At 46.4% G+C, this 13,422-nt stretch overlaps 1 protein-coding gene across 4 annotated transcripts in view; it reads right to left on the bottom strand.

Moving 5' to 3' along the window:
- Positions 1 to 363: 363 nt before the first annotated feature.
- C14H15orf39 (chromosome 14 C15orf39 homolog) overlaps positions 364 to 13,422 on the bottom strand; it is a 49,444-nt gene continuing 36,385 nt past the window's right edge. For 3 of the 4 annotated variants that reach the window (XM_061595135.1, XM_061595136.1, XM_061595137.1), the window contains one exon: positions 364 to 4,752. In XM_061595135.1, the coding sequence (XP_061451119.1) occupies positions 3,929 to 4,752 (824 nt within the window). In that variant the 3' untranslated portion in view covers positions 364 to 3,928. Of the gene's footprint in view, positions 4,753 to 7,351; positions 7,386 to 13,422 lie in introns of all 4 variants that reach the window. The other variant, XM_061595138.1, reaches the window with a different exon arrangement.

The raw sequence follows: 13,422 nt of genomic DNA on the forward strand, positions 1-13,422 counted from the left end.
GGACATGTGGGCTTCATAAGGGAAGGCAGCCCTTGGGCTGACAAAGGTCTCCAGCCCTGCCTGAGGCCATACGGTGGCTTAACAGTCAATCCCTCTTCCCAGGGAATTCTGGGAATTGTAGTTGTGTGAGGGAAACAGGGGGCCCCTAACAACTCTTAGTAGCACCCGTAGTAAAGTACAGCTCCCAGGATGCTTTGGGAGAAGCCACAACTGTTTTTAAAGTGGCACAATACTGCTTTAAATGTATAGTGCAGATGGGGGCAAAATAATAGGAACTCTCTCACACACTCACACACGGTGCTTGCTATTAAATGGAATGATGAGCAAAGGGAAGACAGCAGCACATCAGTTCCAAAACAGGCATTTTAATATTGGTGAAGCACCTCTTAAGAAATTGTATCCTTACAAAACTTTTTTTTAAATAAAAAGGCAAAGATGCTCCCACTGAAACTGTACAAAACATACAGTATGAAACACTTGTTTCCAAATGGCTGCACAGTACTATTTAAAAAAAAAAGGGGGGGGGGAGACTCATTTTTTTAAAAATTGAAGAGTGCAAGGTAGGGAAATATCCCATCAGGCTTTCCTCTTTTCCAATCCATCGACATGTTCAGTACAAACCTGGAGAGAAAATTAAGAATAAAACAGGGAGGAAATGCAGACACTGCTGCCTCTAAACAGCATCACTCCAAATCCTTGTGGGCCTCTGTGATGCATCCATTGCCTATGTATGATTTGCTTAAGATAAAACACTTCCTAGGTGACCCAGCTTGCTGTATTGTCTTCTTTCTGGTCTCCTGTGAATTCTGCTAAGAGCTAGCTGAAAGTATGTGTGTTGGAGAGGCCAGTTCTTTCTTCAGTTATCTGCAATCCATGCACAACCACGTCTTCCATCTCCATCCCCCAGGCCAGGGCATGTTCACACCATACATTTATTCCACTTTAAACAGTCATAGCTTCCCCCAAGTGCTCAGTTGTCAAGTGATCCCTGTTCTGCTCACAGGGCTACAATTCCCAGATGGTTTAACAATCAATCCCTCTTCCCAGGAACTCTGGGAATTGTAGCTCTGTGAAAGGAATAGAAGACCCAACCAACTCTCAGCACCTAACTACAGTCCCCAAGATGCTTTGCAGGAAGCCATGACCATTTAGTGGAATAAATGTATGGTGTTAATGTGGCCCAATTCGAGTTGATTGCTGCCAATTTCAGCATGTGCTGGGGGTAGCCAACATGGTGCCCTCCAGCTATTGTTGGACACCAACTTCCATCAGACTCTGCCAGCATGACCAATGGTCAGGGATGATGGGAGTTGTAGTACAACAAGAGCTGGAGGGCATGTTAGCTACCCCTGTCATAGAGCTACCTGCCATTATTGATACCACTTTTCTTTTTCAGAATTCATTCCAAAAAAAGTTACCAGCAATAACTTTGTCACCAGCATAAACATTTCTTCAAGGGTCTTGAGTGATATCCAAATTTCCACATAACAGAGCTGAACTCACTCATAGTTGCTTTTCTGATTCTCTTTTATAGAGGCAATACAAGTTCAAGAGCTACTAAAAATGGAGACTTAAGTCCAGAAACAATAGCCAGATCTAGTTCAAAACTTGCAGATAAAGTACCAAATTAGAAGCTTTTTAAAAAAAATCTGAAGGCAGCAGCAACTCCTTATAAAGGCAAACATGTCACATTTCTAAAATGTGGTAGTTTAAGCCACAAAAAAATCAGCCATTTAAGTATAGAAACCATGTTCTCACTGACATTATGGAGAAACCACAATCCTTCAAACTCATCATGTTCTCTTTTTTAAAAAAAAAAAACACTCACAGGAAGGTAATAGTGATAAAAAGGTATTAAGTGGTCCACACTGAGTATTAAGCATGGATCATTGTTCTCATAAAGAGCAGGTGAAGTGATAAAGTTGTTTCTGGACTGAGTCTCTTCAGATGGCAGGTGGGGGCTACCAAGACTAAACGTTCCCCCAATCCCACTCACAATCATTGTACATAGAAAAGTAGCACATGTTGGGAAAGTTTAAAATACAATCTTTCTTCATGCCATGCTAACCTATCTGCAAGGATATTTTATATATGTACACCTATTGTACAAAGGCACATTTAGTCATGTTACTCCCCATCTGGATCTGAAGAGTGGCAACTCAGAAATCAGGGTTATCACCTTATCTGGAAAGTTCAAGCAGGTTAATTCAGCAAGGAAAGAAGGTCTTAAAAATAAAAGAAAGGACCAGAGTGTGGTAGGAAGCATAGGCTCTCCCGTGACTGAAATCCTCTTTCCTAATAGGAAAAGGAGACCCATGAAAGGCAGCCCTTTCTGCAATGCCAACAGGAGTTTGCCAAAAATGCTTGCCTTTTACTTTAAAAATTGGGAGGCCCCAAGAAAGTGTGTGAGAGCAGCTGTTTCTGCTACAGCGCCTCCTCCTGTCTTAGTGCTGCAATGATCCCTTCCGTCCACCCATGCTGCAGCACGCAAAGCAGTCATGGCAACCCTGACATGTTGAGCCAGGAGCTGCAGGGGTAATCAGATCCAACAGCGAGATATTTCACATTCAACATGTTTGTTGAACTGTAAGCCAGTTAAAACACATGGGGCCAATCCACACTTCATGGCAAACCGTGCTTATATGGGAAATGCACTGACCTGGGCCGCTTTCTTCCTCTCTGTTAGCTCACGGGAGAAGCAAGCCACAACCCCTAACTTAGCATTATGGGTTGAATTATGGGGTTGAGGTTTCTTTCCCTCAAACAAACTCCAACGGATAAGCCACAAACAAATGTTGGCTGCAGACTGTGGCTTGTTTTGAGCAACAGAAACCACATTTCCTGAGCTGGAGACAGGGTTGTAGCCAAAGTCAGTCCTACTCAGAGAAGACCCATTGAAATTAATAAACACAACTAACTTAGGTTCATTCATTTTGATGGGTCTACTCTGAGAAGGACTTAGCTGGATACAACTCATAATGCTAAGCCATGGTTTGTTTCCTTCCATGTGATACCCGGAAGGAACAAAGCGGCTCAGTTCCATTAGCTACTGGTTGGGGGGGGGGTGCAAATAGGGCAAGTGGCCAGTAGAAGTTTCTTCTCCAGTTATGCCGCTGAACCAGCAAGGCTGGATTCATTACTTTTGTTAGGGGATGGGGGGAGGACCGCAGAAGGTACAGCGAGCTACAAACTTCCATGCAAAATCTTTCCACTTAATGGAATTATCCTCTAGCACCTGGACTCACAACTGCTTCAGCTTTTTGTGTGGATGACTTCAGAATACGCAGAAAGCCAGCTGGATGCCTCATGTTTGGCAGGGAATCCAGTGAACTACACCACCTTCCCGCATCAGGAGCCACCAGGTACAATCAGAAGCTGGCTTTGGGTCTGTTCTTAACTTTCTGTGCCCTTCCACATGCTATTGGACTACAACCTCTATTATCCCTGGCCATTGGCCATCCTGAGTAGGGGTAATGGAAAATGGAGTCCCGACAACAGCTAGAGGACCACAGATTCCCCACTTCAGCATTACTGGCGATTGCCACTTTCTCATGCTGTTCTGGCAATGTAAGAATGGACCCCCAAATCTATCCACGCAGGGGATCCTGATCTGGCCTACAGCAGCCAGCTTCATCCATCAGCAGCAAGTCCAAAATGTTTTGGTGTTGGGTGGGAGAGCATAGAAGCCGTCTTTTGCAACATCTAGCCGCCACCAAAATCTACCACAACATGGCAAGGTTTCCTGAAGCCATGTGGAGCCCTGTGGCATTTGGCAGAGGGCATAGGAGGAACATTGGCTTGAGTCCTTGTCACCCCCCCAAAGGGCACTGCAATTAGGCCTGTGTCAGAGCCACAGAGGTGCCCAGGACTTTGGAAAATGCTGATGCTTTCAGCCTTCTTTCTCTCTCACACACACAGACACACTCACTCACTCATCCAGCTCCAACCAGCCTTTCTTATAGTCCTGCAAAATCTCGAGGTAATATTGCCATTCGGGTTCACTGTCATATTTCACCTCGTAAACCGTCTTCAGAGGGTTCTTGTGGTGTTTGTGAATTCGCAGCACCACTCCCTGATACCACGCCTCTGTCTTGTCCTTCTCCTCATACAAGTGCCTGATCCGCTTGCCGACTAGTTCTGGATACTGAGAAGGCAAAGCGGAGGCTCTTGCACCACCGCATGTCCGTCGCCTGAAGCTCTTCAGGAGCAGCGAAGCCGGCTTTTCCCTTTTCTTCCCCGCAGCACTATGGACTGGAGGCCCCTGGATATCTCGAAGAGCATTCTGGAATTTGATGCAGACCACAGACCTCTGGAGGTGGTGAAGGCTCTTTGAGGTACTGGCTGTTTTCCTGGCAACTTTATTAGTCAGTTTCACCTGAAGAGCTCTGGGGAGTTTAGCGGCCGGCAGGAGTCGCCTCATAGCACCAGAGTGAAGGGGGAGTCCTTTGGTCTTCAAGGCCACAGAGGCAGAGTCTTCCTCAGGCCGCAGTTCTGTTCCCTTTAATGCACAGCCCCTTTGGATGGAAAGTGAGGAAGGTCCCTGAGACATATTGTTGCCTACTTGTTGGTGGGTCTTAGAGGGCAAGCAAGGAACCGATCCACATTTTTTGCCTCGCTTGTGCTTCCCTCTGAAGCCCTGGGCAAGAGACTTCGTTGTCGTACCCTGTAAACATATGGCTGCATCCATTGCCTTCAAGCCTTCTGCAGCTGAAGCTTCAGTGTTGCTCTTTGGGGTCTCTTTTGCAGGATCACCTAGCAAAACAGAAGAATAAAACGTTTCAAGCAAATTAGTGCTTGCCCTCAATGCGCAACCACTTTTGAACCATCACACTCCTAAATTCTTCGCTCAGAAGATGCATACCCTTCTTCAGTCAGAGCACACAATGAACTCTCCTGGCAGGTGAAACCCCACATCTGATCTAGCTCCCCCAAAGATCTTTTTAGTCCATGGAGTGAGAAGAAGATAAACAGGGGCCTGCTGTCCAGTTGCCAGTGGGATGAATCACACTTGCTGGTTTTCTCACAAAGAATACTGCTGGCCTAGGTGAACCTTAGTCTGATCCTGCTAGGTACTTTGTATGCTCGTAAACACCCAGGTGGGGAGCCTGTATCCCTCCTGATGAGTTGGATTCCCAACTCCCATCAGCCTCAGCCAGATTGGCCAACAGTCAGGAATGATGGGAGTTGGAGTCCAGCAAATACCAGGGGCGGCAGCAGATTCCCCATCCGCTTTCTTAAGCCTGAACACAGTCTCTAGTTCAACAGCTGCCAAGGCCCCAGTAGCCCATCTGAGGCCCCTGATCAGAGACCTCCCATAGCAGGGAGCAGCCAGTATAGCAGGGTGTGTAGAGTGTAGCTCTAAGGCAAGGATGGGGAATCTTTTTTTTTCTGTTGAGGGCCACATTCCCTTGACAGCAATCTGCCAGGGGCAGCATGCTAGCCATGGGAGGGGCCAAAAGTGGCCAGGAATCCTCTTTCCTCTCTCTCTTTGTGCTGCCCTTTTCTCTCTCACTCACATTTTCTACCACCCCCTTCTCTCTCTCTCTGTCTCTTACACCCCCTTTCCTCCCATCTCCTTCCTTGTCAGTCACATGAAATTGGGCTGAGGGCTACATGCAAGACTGCAGTTTGCCCACCCCATGCCCTAGGGCAGGAGTAGCCAATGCAGTGGTGCCCTCTAGCTGTTGTTGGATACCAGTTCCCATCAGCTCCAGGGATGATGAGAGTTGTAGTCTAGCAACACCTGGAGGGCACCACATTGGCTACCCCTGATGTAAGGCATTGTGTTACAAATGTAAATCTAAAATGGAAGCTCGCTGCTGCCACCAGGTAAGCCCACAGCTGGGATGGGTCAGGCATTGACATTGGAGGGGACCCAGGGTGGGCACTTTGCTGAGTGCCTCTCAGATCTAGAGCTAGCTCCTTGGACGCTTATCAAGGATCCTGCAATAAGAAGATCAATCATGGCAATGAAACCAGTATAAAACCATTTACTCCAGAAATGTGGCCCTGAAACAAAATGCACAAAGAAGCTCTAAGCAACTTTAGAAGGAGATCAGAATTCTCCATATAAAGGCTCTCATAACTGGACTCATCTGGCGTATGTTTCATCAGTACCTGTCCATATCTGTTTCTGTCAAGGTGCCTTAAACCAAGTCAGACAATGTGGCCCATCTAACTTAGTATTCTTTGCTCTAATCAGCAGTGGCTCTCCAGGAGTTTAGGATCAGAGGATTTATTTTCCAGCACTCGCTACTCTTGAACCGGAGGAGTAAAATCAGAGCTTAGGAACCTGCAGCCCTCCAGAGGTCACTGGACTACAATTTCCATCATCCCTGACCATGAGCCATGCTGGCTGGGGCTGATGGGAGATGGAGTCCAACAACACCAGAAAGGCACCAGGTTTCCTCATCCCCATGTTAGGGATCAAAGGCAGGGTTTTTCTGGATGCAAAGCACCAGCTCTACCACTACGGAATATCTTTCTCCCCAGCAAATGAACTCAAAATCAGCCGCTTGCATTCACAAGAACATAAAGGAAACCTGCTGGATCAGACCAGTGGCCCACCAAGTCCAGTGTCCTGTCCTCACAACCGCTAACCAGATGCCTATGGGAAGCCTGCAAGCAGGACACGAGTGCGAAAGCACTCTCCCCTCCTGCATTTTCTAGCAGCTGCAATTCAGAAGCATACTGCCTCCGACTGTGGAGGTAGAACACAGACATCAGGGTTAGTAGCCATCGATAACCTTATCCTCCACGAATTTGTCTAATTTGTTTTAAACTGTCTTTAATGTTCAATTTTATATTGTTGTGACCCGCCCTGGGACATTCTGGTGAAGGGTCCTCCTCCTTCTCTTTTAAAGCCATCCATGCTGGTGGCCATCACTGCCTCCTGTGGGAGTGAATTCCAGACTTAAAACTGTGTGGTGTGTGAAGAAGTCCCTTCTTTTTTTGTCTCTCCTGAATCTTCCAACGTTCAGCCTCATAGGATATCCCCGAGTTCTCGTGTTATGAGAGAGGGAGAAAACCTTTTCTCTATCCACCTTCTGCACATCATGCATAATTCAACTTTTGGTACCCCTGCCACCCACTTCTCCCAAGAGCGTTATAAAAAGCAACTGGGATTCTTTCACTCTCTTGTATGTATCTACATCAGCCTTCCCCAAGCTGAGGTCTTCCAGACATTGTTGGACTACAACAGCCATCAGCCCCGGCTGGCATATGTACCGGTCAGGGAAGATGGGAGTTTGGAGTCCAACAACAACTGAGGGCCACAGGTTTGGAACAGCTGGTTTACAGTGATATAAGCAGCTGAACATAACATATACCCACACAAAGAACAGATACCTACTTGGAGGTATGCAGGCCAGCCTGTGAACTTGGACCTGGAAAAAATAAAGTTATGCATAATCATCTGAAGTGACAGTGAAAGTGTTGGTCATACTTGGTGGGGGATATTTCATCAGAGCTAATTAAAAAGGGCTAGAAGTCCCTCTGCAAATAGAAATATATATATAGACACATGACGCTGCCTTATACCAGGTCAGACTATTCATCCACTTAGAATCATAGAATCGTAGAGTTGGAAAGGGCCTATAAGCCTATCGAGCCCAACCCACTGCTCAGTGCAGGAATCCAAGTTAAAGCATCCCTGAAAGGGGCTCTCCGGCTACCTCTTGAATGCCTCCAGTGTTGGAGAGCTCACCATCTCCCTAGGCAATGGGGTTCACTGTCGTACCACTCTAAGAGTCAAAATGTTTTCCTTATGTTCAGTCAAAATCTGGCTTCCTGTAACTTGAGCCCATTATTCCGTGTCCTGCACTCTGGGATGATTGAGAAGAGATTCTGGCCCTCCTCTGTGTGACAACCTTTCAAGTGCTTGAAGAGTGCTATCCTATCTCCCCTCAGTCTTCTCTTCTCAAGGATAAACATGTCAAATTCTGCAGTACAGTAGGGCCCTGCTTTACAGTGCTTCGCTTTACAGCGTTCCGCTAATACAGCGGTTGTGAATTGTAGAAAGGCCCTGCTTTACAGCGCTTGTTCCGCTTTTACAGTGGTTTTTTGCCACTGGGCGCCATTTTGGTCAATGTAAGTCAATGGGATCCGCTTTACAGTGGTTTTCGCTTTACAGCAGGGGTCTGGAACGTAACCCACTGTATGAGCGGGGCCCTACTGTATCTCCCCATAGGGATTTGTTTCCAGTCCACTGATCATCCTCGTTGCCCTCCTCTGAACCTGTTCCAATACTTAGCCCAGTATTCACTGCTCTGACTGGCAGTAGCCCTCCAGGATCTTAGACAGACACCTTCTAAGTGGATCTGCCGGGGATTGAATCTCACACCTTCTGCATACAAAGCAGGTACTTGCCCAGTGAACTATGATCCCTCCCCAAAAACAGGTCAGATGATTTCTCCATCTACCCCAGTACTGTCTACTTTGGCTGGCAGTGCCTCTCCAGGGTCTGAGACAGAGACAAGACTTCCCTATAATCTGCTGCTCAATCCTTTTTAAACTGGGGATGCTGGGGACTGAACTTGGGACCTCCAGATGCAAAGGAGGAGCAATGCCACTGAGCTATAATGCCTTCTAATAGCTTGAGGGTTTTGATAATAGTTTTTTCTAACCTGCTTTGAGTGCCTCTGTTTGGGGCAGAAAGGCACGATATAGTTATTTTAAAAGAAAAAACACACAACTAAATAAATGACCCACATTCCACACTTTAGATCACACTTTTCAAATAATACTAATCTGACTTAATTTCTCTAATGAATTCCATTGCAAAGAACTGCATTTTTGCATGTTTTAGAATCCTTCCATCACCCTGTCCCCCACCCCTTCCCACCCAACTCATTAAGGAGGATGGTGTAAAGTGGTGGTGAGCAACCAGTGGCCCATAGTTCAGGGATGCTTAATATAACCACCCATTGTCGCAAACCACTGGCCATGCAGGCTAGGGCTGATGGGAGTTGGAGTCCAATAACATCTGGAGGATACCAGGTTCCCTTCCTTCCTATGTTGTACAGCAGGGCTGTGGAACCTTTGGTTCTACTGCTGTTGCTGTTCTCCCCATCCTTAACCATTGGCCATGCTGGCTGAGGCTAATGGGAACTGGAGACCAGCAACATCCAAAGGGCCGAAGGTTCCCCAGTCCTGTGTAGGGGAAGGAAAATATAAGATACGAAGGGAACAATAGGAACATAAGAAGCTGTCTCATGCTGAGCGAGGCCACTGGTCCATCTAGCTCAGTACTGACTACACTGACTGGCAGTGGCTCTCCAGGATTTCAAGCAGAAATCTCTCCCAGCCCTACCTGGAGATGCCAGGGATTTACCCTGGGGCCTTCTGCATGCAAGGCAGATGCTCTACCACTGCCTACGGCCCTTCCCCAAATATATATAAAATGATAAGGAGGTAGGAAGCTAGGGGAGGACCAAAGGACTATGTCAAATTGCTGTTTCCTAAATACTAAAAATGTCCAAAAAAAGTTCATTTGTGTATTTGTGATGTAAGATTTATGTCACTTAACAGTGCAATCCTGTATCATAGAATAGTAGAGTTGGAAGGGGCCTATAAGGCCATCGAGTCCAACCCCCTGCTCAATGCAGGAATCCAAATCAAAGCATTCCCGACAGATGGCTGTCCAGCTGCCTCTTGAATGCCTCCATTGCTGCAGAGCCCACCACCACCCTAGGTAATTGGTTCCATTGTCGTATGGCTCTAACAGTTAGGAAGTTTTTTCTGATGTCCAGTCAAAATCTGGCTTCCTGCAACTTGAGCCCATTATTCCGCGACCTGCACTCTGGGACGATCAAGAAGAGATCCTGGCCCTCCTCTATGTGACATTTCATGTACTTGAAGAGTGCTATCATATCTCCCCTCAGTCTTCTCTTCTCCAGGCTAAACATGCCCAGTTCTTTCAGTCTCTCCTCATAGGGCTTTGTTTCCAATCCCCTGATCATCTTTGTTGCCCTCCTCTGAACGCGTTCCAGTTTGTCTGCATCCTTGTTGAAGTGCGGTGACCAGAACTGGACGCAGTATTCAAGATGAGGCCTAACCAGTGCTCAATAGAGGGGAACTAGTACTTCACGCGATTTGGAAACTATACTTCTGTTAATGCAGCCTAAAATAGCATTTGCCTTTTTTGCAGCCACATCACACTGCTGGCTCATATTCAGCTTGTGATCAACGACAATTCCAAGATCCTTCTCACATGTTGTATTGCTGAGCCAAGTATCTCCCATCTTATAACTGTGCATTTGGTTTCTTTTTCCTAAGTGTAGAACTTGGCATTTATCCCTGTTGAATTTCATTCTATTGTTTTCAGCCCAATGCTCCAGCCCGTCAAGGTCTCTTTGAATTTTGTTTCTGTCTTCCACGGTATTAGCTGTGCCCCACAATTTTGTATCATCTGCAAATTTGATAAGCATGCTTTGTACCTCCTCATCCAAGTCGTTAATAAAAATGTTGAAGAGCACTGGGCCCAGGACCGAGCCCTGTGACACCCCACTCGTTACTTCCGTCCAGTTTGAGAAGGAATCATCGATAGCACTCTTTGAGTACGATTCTGGAGCCAACTGTGGATCCATCTGATAGTTGTTTCATCCAGCCCACATTTAGCTAGCTTGCTAATCAGAATATCATGGGGCACTTTGTCAAAAGCTTTGCTGAAGTCGAGATATATTATGTCCACAGCATTTCCACAGTCTACAAGGGAGTTATCCAATCAAAAAATGAGATGAGATTAGTTTGGCAGGATTTGTTCTTCATAAATCCATGTTGGCTCCTAGTAATCACTACACTGCTTTCAAGGTGTTTACAGATTGACTGCTTTATAATCTGCTGCAGAATTATTCCAGGGATTGTATCAATGGTTGCCAACCTTTTTAGACCCATGGAGTGCATTTGAATTTTTGAGTGACTGCCATGAGTGTCACCCCCTCTGGTCACTTCTTTCCCCCTCCCCTCTCCAAATCACCAGAGGGAGGGAGAGAGACAAGGCACACATTTTGCACTTCCAGGGGATCTAGGTAAGTTAGATCCAGCAGAATTAACTTGAACCTTGAAAAGCACATTGAGCTGAAACAGGAAGTGGGAAACAGTGTCGCTCTTCCAACTTCCTCCATCAGCTCTATGTACTTTTCAAGGGAGAAAAAGGTAACCACCCTCATCACCTCATGGCCAAGGGCTTCATGGGCAGGTTGGTGACCCCTGCTACACATGTCTACTCAGATGTAAGTCCCATTTAGTTCATTCGGACTTACTCCCAAGTAAGTGGATCAATCCTATAACCACTTAGCTGGGCGTAAGCCCCTGTACACTCATGGGGTTTGCCTCTAAGTAAACATTTGTAGAATTGCACTGTTAGGCTAACTTATTGTGACATTGGTTCGCACAGGTAATAGTTTCCTGCTGCTAGCACACTGCTGCTAGTTACATGTACAACCTACATGTTCTTTTTTGTTTTGGGGTGGGTTTTTTGTGTGTTTTGGCCAAACTATGAGGATTATAAACACTTAGGGTCATAATAATGTAAAGAGGCAAGCAGAGGTAGTTAGGATTCCCCGCTTGCCACCCAAGTCCCATGTCACGCCCCATGCAGTACCCGTGATTGCACATCTCTGGATTGGTCAATAAGCACATATGCTACATGGAAGACAAAGGCATGCCATGCGCAACAAAAACCGGGAAGCAGGAGTTGTCAGACACGCCGCTATGGTGGCTACAGGAGGACCAAGCAGTCCAAAGCCAGCAAAGCAACTTTTCCATGTGTAAGAACATAAGAAGAACCCTGTTGGATCAGGCCAATGGCTAGGGTTGCCAGGTCCATGGCCTGTGACTGATCCTGTATCTTTAGATGAAGAGAAAATCAGCCAAGTGCAGGTGTTCTTGCCACACTGTAATGGGAAAAACCACAAGATGGAATTCTCCCTTCCCCCTGCACAACTTTTAAGAAGGCCTCTTGGTTGCCAGGTTCCAGCAGACTCTTATTTTATGAGGGAGAACAGCCTTCCACAACCTGGTGCCCTCCAGACAGTGACGTCTGTGAACTTGAGTAGCTTTAAAATGCATGAAGGATAAGAATAAGACAAATGCATGAAGGATAAGGCTATCAATAGCTACTAGCCACTATGGCTATGCCCTACTTCCACTGTCAGAGGCAGCATGCTTCTGAGAACAGGATGCTGGACTAGATGGGCTGCTGGCCTGATCCACCAGGGCTCTCCTTATATATTTAAAGTGTGCCTCAGAGGGGCCTGTCCACTTACAGAATCTTGGGCAGCCACCAAGGAGAACTCCGATCTTCCAAAAGACTCAGGACGGATCCCCAAAAAAGCACTTATTCACACAGGGCATAGTTTTTGTTATACCTTCAAGTCGATTACGACTTATGGCGACCCTATGAAGCAGTGACCTCCAATAACATCTGTTATAAACCACTCTGTTCAGATCTTGTAAGTTCAGCTCTGTGGCTTCCTTGATGGAATCAATCCATCTCTTGTTTGGCCTTCCTCTTTTTCTACTCCCTTCTGTTTTTCCCAGCATTATTGTCTTTTCTAACGAATCATGTCTTCTCATTATGTCTCCAAAGTATGATAACCTCAGTTTCATCATTTTAGCTTCTAGTGATAGTTCTGGTTTAATTTGTTCTAACACCCAATTATTTGTCTTTTTCGCAGTCCATTGAAAACGTAAAACTCTCCTCCAACACCACAAAAGGTATGGAATTCACTCCCACAAGTTGCAGTGATAGCCACCCACCTGGATGGCTTTGAAAGAGGACTAGACATGTTCATGGAGGATAAGGCTATTAGCCACAATCGCCATCTCCTACCTCCACTGTCAAAGGCAGTGTGCCTCTGAATATCAGTCACTGAGAATCATGAGTGTGGAGAGTGCTTCTGTGCTCAGGTCCTGCTTGCAGGCTTCCCATAGGCATTGGGTTGGCCACTGTGAGAGCCGGATGCTGGGCTAGATGGGCCACTGGCCTGATCCAGCACGGCTCTTATGTTCTTAACACCCATCAGCCCCTGCCAGCACTGCTATATTGTGAGCTGCCCCAAGTGGAGCATTTAGACTAGAAGGGCAGGAGATAAATGACTTACTGTATGAATCAATTATATATACTATATATTAGATTTCCCCTCCCACTAACACTTTCAGCATTCCTTCTCCCTCCTTCCTGCACCCTGAATGTGTTCCTTCCTGGCCTATCCAAACTGAGAGGAATGATCACAGATGTTTGCACATCCCGCTGGATTCTGAGCTAGAGGAGAGATCCTGCCCTACATGCCACAATCACAGCCATATAAATTCCCAGACTGCACAGGAGAGATCTAATCCAAGAATAGCATTGGTGGCACGGAGTGCCTTTTACCAACTCCGGTTGGTGGCCCACCTACACCCCTATCTGGACAGGGATAA

The sequence above is a fragment of the Rhineura floridana genome, chromosome 14, assembly GCF_030035675.1.
Source record: "Rhineura floridana isolate rRhiFlo1 chromosome 14, rRhiFlo1.hap2, whole genome shotgun sequence".
Classification (NCBI taxonomy): Eukaryota; Metazoa; Chordata; class Lepidosauria; order Squamata; family Rhineuridae; genus Rhineura; species Rhineura floridana.